Source organism: Cyphomyrmex costatus, unplaced genomic scaffold (genome assembly GCF_001594065.2).
Source record: "Cyphomyrmex costatus isolate MS0001 unplaced genomic scaffold, Ccosl1.0 scaffold1450, whole genome shotgun sequence".
Classification (NCBI taxonomy): Eukaryota; Metazoa; Arthropoda; class Insecta; order Hymenoptera; family Formicidae; genus Cyphomyrmex; species Cyphomyrmex costatus.
This window is the reverse complement of record NW_017275447.1, coordinates 59,930-65,420: the sequence shown is the minus strand read 5'-3', so window position 1 is coordinate 65,420 and position 5,491 is coordinate 59,930. Positions and strand designations below refer to the sequence as shown.

Genomic DNA, 5,491 nt, shown 5'->3' with positions numbered 1-5,491 from the left:
GGGGGGGGGGGGGGGGGGGTGAAAGTTACTTCGCATGGAAAATTCAACGTTTCTAAACAGGGAAAGGTGTAGAACAGACTTCATATCATACATGTATAGCATACGTTACAACTATGATTGTTAATAACTTTTTAACGAAGGACGAGTGACAGCTAAAAACTGTTGAGAGTTACTCAGGGTCATGACTTTGACAACATATGTCAAGATCAAAGTCATTGGAGGGAGGTCCCCTGATTGAGACATTTACTATTTTAAAACTATAATTGTTAATAACTTTTTAACGAAGGGCGAGCGACGGCTAGTTGTTAAGGCAAAGTTACTCAGGGTCATGACCTTGACAACATATGTCAAAGTCAAAGTCATTGGAGGGGGGTCCCCTAATCGAAACATTTACCATCATAATGTAATAGCAGAAACATGATCCAAGGCCTATTTATTTTCTGATACATTTTTATTAGGATTAGTAGAAATAGCAGATTGTAATATATGTTCATGTTATTTTTGTACGCGAGCGCTGCTATCGTTTATCCTTAATGTTCATTGATTATGCGTGCGCATTCCTTGTCCGTTGTGTTCTTTGGGTGTGTGTAATGGACGCTAGCCACGGGCGTTCGTTGTTCTCCTCGCTCCTGAGATTTATTATTATTAAAGCGTGCATATTACAATAGTATTCTTGTTGAGTTATTCCTGATAAACCCTATCAAGATACATTACATTGGCGACGAGGTAAAATCAGTTTTCGGCAAAGGGCCTAAGAGTCATCGAGAAAGAAGGTTCCGATGTGTGTGGAATAAGCATTGAACAAAGAACGCGCAGTCATAGGGACTCATTCAAACAAGATTAAATTTACGTGCGATCATAGGGACGCAGCGTTATCAAGTTTAAACGTGCGATCACAGGGACGCAAGGTAAACGAGGTTAAGGAAGGCGCGCAAATCTAAAGGACACCGTTGAGAAACAAAATGTCGACAACGGACTTATTGAAATTTCAAAAGAATCTCGAGGAACGGGAGAAAGCCTTAGCGGAAAGGGCTAAGCAGCAGGAACATCAGAGAAGCTTATTGGTTATGGAAAGTCAGCAATTAGCTCAAGCAAGAGCAGAACTTATGGCAGCATCAAAAAAAGAAGAGCCACAAGTTATTCACACCATTGTTAGAGGTACAGTTGGTAATATTTCCGAGTTTTCTTTGAAAGAAGATTGGACGAGATGGTTCGAGCGGGTAGTGCTCTACTTTACCGGTAACGAAGTACCGAGTGAGAAACAAGTACCGCTTTTCCTTACGTTATTGGGAAGCGAAGGTTATGAATTTCTTTGTAATTTGTGCATGCCGGAAAGGCCGGCAAATCTCACAATTGAACGTCTCGCGGAAATTATGCGGAATCATCTGCAGCCACAACCAAGTACGATAGCACAGCGTTACAAATTCAAAGAATGTAAGCAGCTAACAGGCGAGGACATCAAGACGTATCTCGCAAAGCTTAAGAAGCTTTCCACGCATTGTCACTTTGAAGAGCAGCTGGAAAATTGCATCCGGGACCAGTTCGTATGGGGTCTGGCCAGTGAGAGGATCAAGAAGAGGCTTCTGGCTGAGCAACAGTTAACGTATACCAGAGCAGTGGAAATCAGCACTAGTATGGAGATGGCCGAACGAGATGCGGCAGACATGGCTAATTCAGTGAACAGCACAGGCAACGCACTCAATGTTATCAATAAGCAGAAAAAGGTTTTGCAGACGGTTACATGTTTTTGTTGTGGGAAGAAAGGTCACATGGTAAAAGAGTGTCATTTTAAAGGGTATTCTTGTAATTCGTGCGGGAAGAAAGGACATTTAGAGTCAGTTTGTAAGGTTAAGGCTTCAAACAAAGGCGTGAAGGGTAAATCACGAAAACAAAGTCGCGCGAATGGTAATGTTAAATTGTGAATCCGAATAATGTTAAAGAATCGAAAGACAGTAATGATAGTCTAAATAATTTATATGGTAATAAGGGTAACGTGAATAATATAATTGGTTGTATCGAACCATTAAAAGTTAACCTGGAGGTTGGTAATAAGTTTTTGTCGTTTGAAATAGATACAGGATCACCGATTTCGGCAATTTCGAAGAAAGATTTCGATAGACTTAGACCGTTTGAGAATGCGGTAGTGTTGGGAAGTTCGCAAACTTTTAAGGCTTATACAGGTAATCCAATAGTTCCTCTAGGCATATTGAAGGTTAAGGTAACTTTTCAAAATAGAAGCAAGGTTCTTGAATTGTTTGTCTTACCAGGTAAAAGCGCACCTATTGTTGGTCGTAATTGGCTTAAGGCCTTAGATATTATTCAATTTGATGTGGCATCTGAAAAATTGTCAGTCAGGACAGCTAATGAAAAACAAAATGATATTTGTAAAAGATTTGAGTCACTTTTTTCTAATGAAATTGGATGTTATACGAAAAAGAAATTTAAATTGCATCTCAAAGAAGGGGTTAGTTCGGTATTTTGTAAACCAAGGCCGGTACCTTTCGCGTTAAGGGCGAAAATTGAAAATGAAATTGATCGTTTAGTTAAAGATGGTATTTTAGAAGCAGTTGAATATAGTGATTGGGCAACACCGATTGTGCCAGTGCCAAAAGTTAATGGTCAGATTCGCTTATGCGGAGATTATAAGGTTACGTTAAATCCTCATTTATTAGTGGATAAACATCCTATTCTGAGAGTATCGGATTTGCTTACAAAGCTAAGTGGAGGTACGGTATTTACCAAGTTGGATTTAGCTCAGGCTTATCAACAAGTAGAGTTGGATGAGGAATCAAAGTTACTTGTCACAATAACAACTCATAAGGGGTTATTTAAAAGTAATCGTTTAAGTTATGGTGTAGCGTCAGCACCAGGGTTATTCCAGCGTGAAATGGATATAATTTTTCAGGATTTGGATAAAGTGGCTATTTTCTTCGACGATTTAGTAGTTACAGGAGCTACTCGTGAAGAGCACGATAGAAATTTAACGTGTGTCTTGAAAAGGTTACAAAATTGTGGTTTAACGCTAAGTAAAGACAAGTGTGCGTTTGCACAAAGTAATATAGAATTTTTAGGATTCGAGTTAAATGCACAGGGCATACAGGCGTCGAGTAAAAAGGTTGACGCAATAGTGAATATGAAAAAAACCTGATAATTTGACAGAACTTAAGTCATTTCTGGGTATGATTAATTATTACTCGAAGTTCATTAAGGATTATTCTGATTTGTTGAGCCCATTGTATAAACTTCTTAGGAAAGATAAGAAATGGTGTTGGGCAAAGGAACAAGAGTTAGCTTTTAAAAAGGCAAAGGAGCGTTTAGCATCTAGGGAGATTTTGATACATTATAGTTCAGATTATCCTCTGAAAATTACGTGCGATGCGTCTCCTGTTGGTTTGGGGGCGGTAGTGTCGCATATTCTCCCAGATGGATCGGATAGGCCGATAGCTTATGCATCAAGGGTTTTGTCAGTAGCTCAAAGAAACTATTCGCAGTTGGATAGAGAAGCATTAGCTCTTGTTTTCGGAGTAAAAGCATTTCATCAGTATGTCTATGGACGTAATTTTATTTTGGAAACAGATCATAAACCGCTTACATATATTTTTGGTCCGAAGAAAGGTATTCCACAGATGGCGGCTAGTCGAGTACAAAGATGGGCAGTGATTTTAGCAGGTTATGATTTTACAATTAAGTACATTAAAGGTCAAGATAACGGTCCTGCCGATGGTTTATCGAGGGTTAGTATGAAGGATACTAGTCAAGCGACTGAGTCAAAAGATTTACAGGTTCATAATTATTTAAAGGCAATAAGTGAAGAATTGCAAAATTTGGATAGTAAGGCGGTTCGTAAGGGAATTAGCAAAGATGCTCTCTTGAGTAAAGTCAGGAATTTTGTTATGCAGGGATGGCCTGATAAAGTGGAAAAATGTTTTGAACCTTTTTGGAGTCGTCGTTTAGAGTTATCGGTGGAGAATGGATGTATAATGTGGGGTTATCGCGTTGTTATTCCCCCGTCCTTAAGAGCGGAATTGCTTGAGAAGTTGCATGGAATTCATTTAGGGGTAGTTAAAATGAAGGCGTTAGCTCGATCGTATTTTTGGTGGCCAGGTCTAGATAAGGATATAGAGGAGATCATTAAAAGTTGTAAAGGGTGCTTAGAGAGCGCCGATGATCCTCCTAAAAGTACATTGCATGTTTGGAAGTGGCCTCAAGGGCCAAACCATCGTATACATTTAGATTTTTGTGGACCAATTGGGGGCCATATGTATTTAGTTATAACAGACGCTTATTCAAAATGGATAGATATTAAAGAGATGAAAGATATCTCAGCGGAATCTACAATTAGAGCGGTGAAAGAATATACCAGTACATGGGGAGTGCCATATCAGATCGTTTCGGATAATGGTCCTGCGTTTGCGAGCGAACAGTTTAAAGAATTCGTATCGCGGAATGCTATTAAGCATACTAAAACAGTACCATATCATCCTGCGTCTAACGGAACGGCCGAGAACGCTGTACGTACGTTTAAAAGAAAGTTTAAATTGTTACTTAAAGACTATACGAGACAGGATGAGTTATGTAAATATTTGTTTCACTATAGAGTGACACCTCATTGTACTACCGAAAAGTCACCAGCAGAGTTACAGTTAAATAGGCGTTTGCGAACCAGATTAGATATTATTAAACCCGATATTAGAAATAGAATAGAGTCAAAGCAGAGGGATCAGCAACGATTCTTCAAGGGCAACCGTACAGTTACGTTCGGAGAAAATGACTCCGTAATGGCTAAGGATTTCAAAACAAGGTCGTGGAGACAAGCGGAAATCGTGGAGCAAACTAATCCGGTTTCCTATAATGTTAAAACAGATGACGGACGGATATGGAGACGTCATACCGATCAATTGCGAGCTTGTAATTTGCAATTACCTGAGTCACAAGCGTGCGAAGACTCAGCGCGACCTAGCGATTTCGTTATTTCGATTCGAAAGAATTCGATTAATCCTAATGTAAGTGATACTTTATGTTAAGATATTATGTTTATTGTAATATTGACTCCAAGGTTTTGGAAGAACATAGAAAGAGTGTTCTTACACCAGGCAAAAAGGTGTTAGTTAAATCTAGTGTTTTAGATACTCCAGTGGAAGGACTACGACGTTCAAGTCGTGTACCGAAACCTAGGAAGGTTTTAGACTTGTAAGCGGAAATGTTTATTTCCTTAATTTAAGTGAGGAGGAGTGTAATATATGTTCATGTTATTTTTGTACGCGAGCGCTGCTATCATTTATCCTTAATGTTCATTGGTTATGCGTGCGCATTCCTTGTCCGTTGTATTCTTTGGGTGTGTGTAATGGACGCTAGCCACGGGCGTTCGTTGTTCTCCTCGCTCCTGAGATTTATTATTATTAAAGCGTGCATATTACAATAGTATTATTGTTGAGTTATTCCTGATAAACCCTATCAAGATACATTACACAGACTATGTTCGGCTGTTATA

General features: G+C 39.2%; 1 protein-coding gene across 1 annotated transcript; it reads left to right on the top strand.

Annotated features, from left to right (window-relative positions):
* Window positions 1-962: 962 nt before the first annotated feature.
* LOC108783216 (uncharacterized protein K02A2.6-like) lies at window positions 963-5,194 on the top strand. The gene is made up of 4 exons (XM_018551731.1): window positions 963-1,875; window positions 1,941-3,107; window positions 3,160-5,003; window positions 5,057-5,194. The coding sequence occupies exons 1-4, from the start codon at window positions 963-965 to the stop codon at window positions 5,192-5,194; spliced, it is 4,062 nt and encodes a 1,353-aa protein (XP_018407233.1).
* Window positions 5,195-5,491: the final 297 nt, after the last annotated feature.

Excerpts from the sequence above, each read along its gene's own strand:
- LOC108783216 (XM_018551731.1), top strand. The coding sequence starts at position 963 with ATGTCGACAACGGACTTATTGAAATTTCAAAAGAATCTCGAGGAACGG. Across the intron at positions 1,876-1,940 it reads TTCAAACAAAGGCGTGAAGG|AATCGAAAGACAGTAATGAT; the intron begins GTAAATCACGAA and ends ATAATGTTAAAG. Across the intron at positions 3,108-3,159 it reads ACAGGGCATACAGGCGTCGA|AACTTAAGTCATTTCTGGGT; the intron begins GTAAAAAGGTTG and ends ATAATTTGACAG.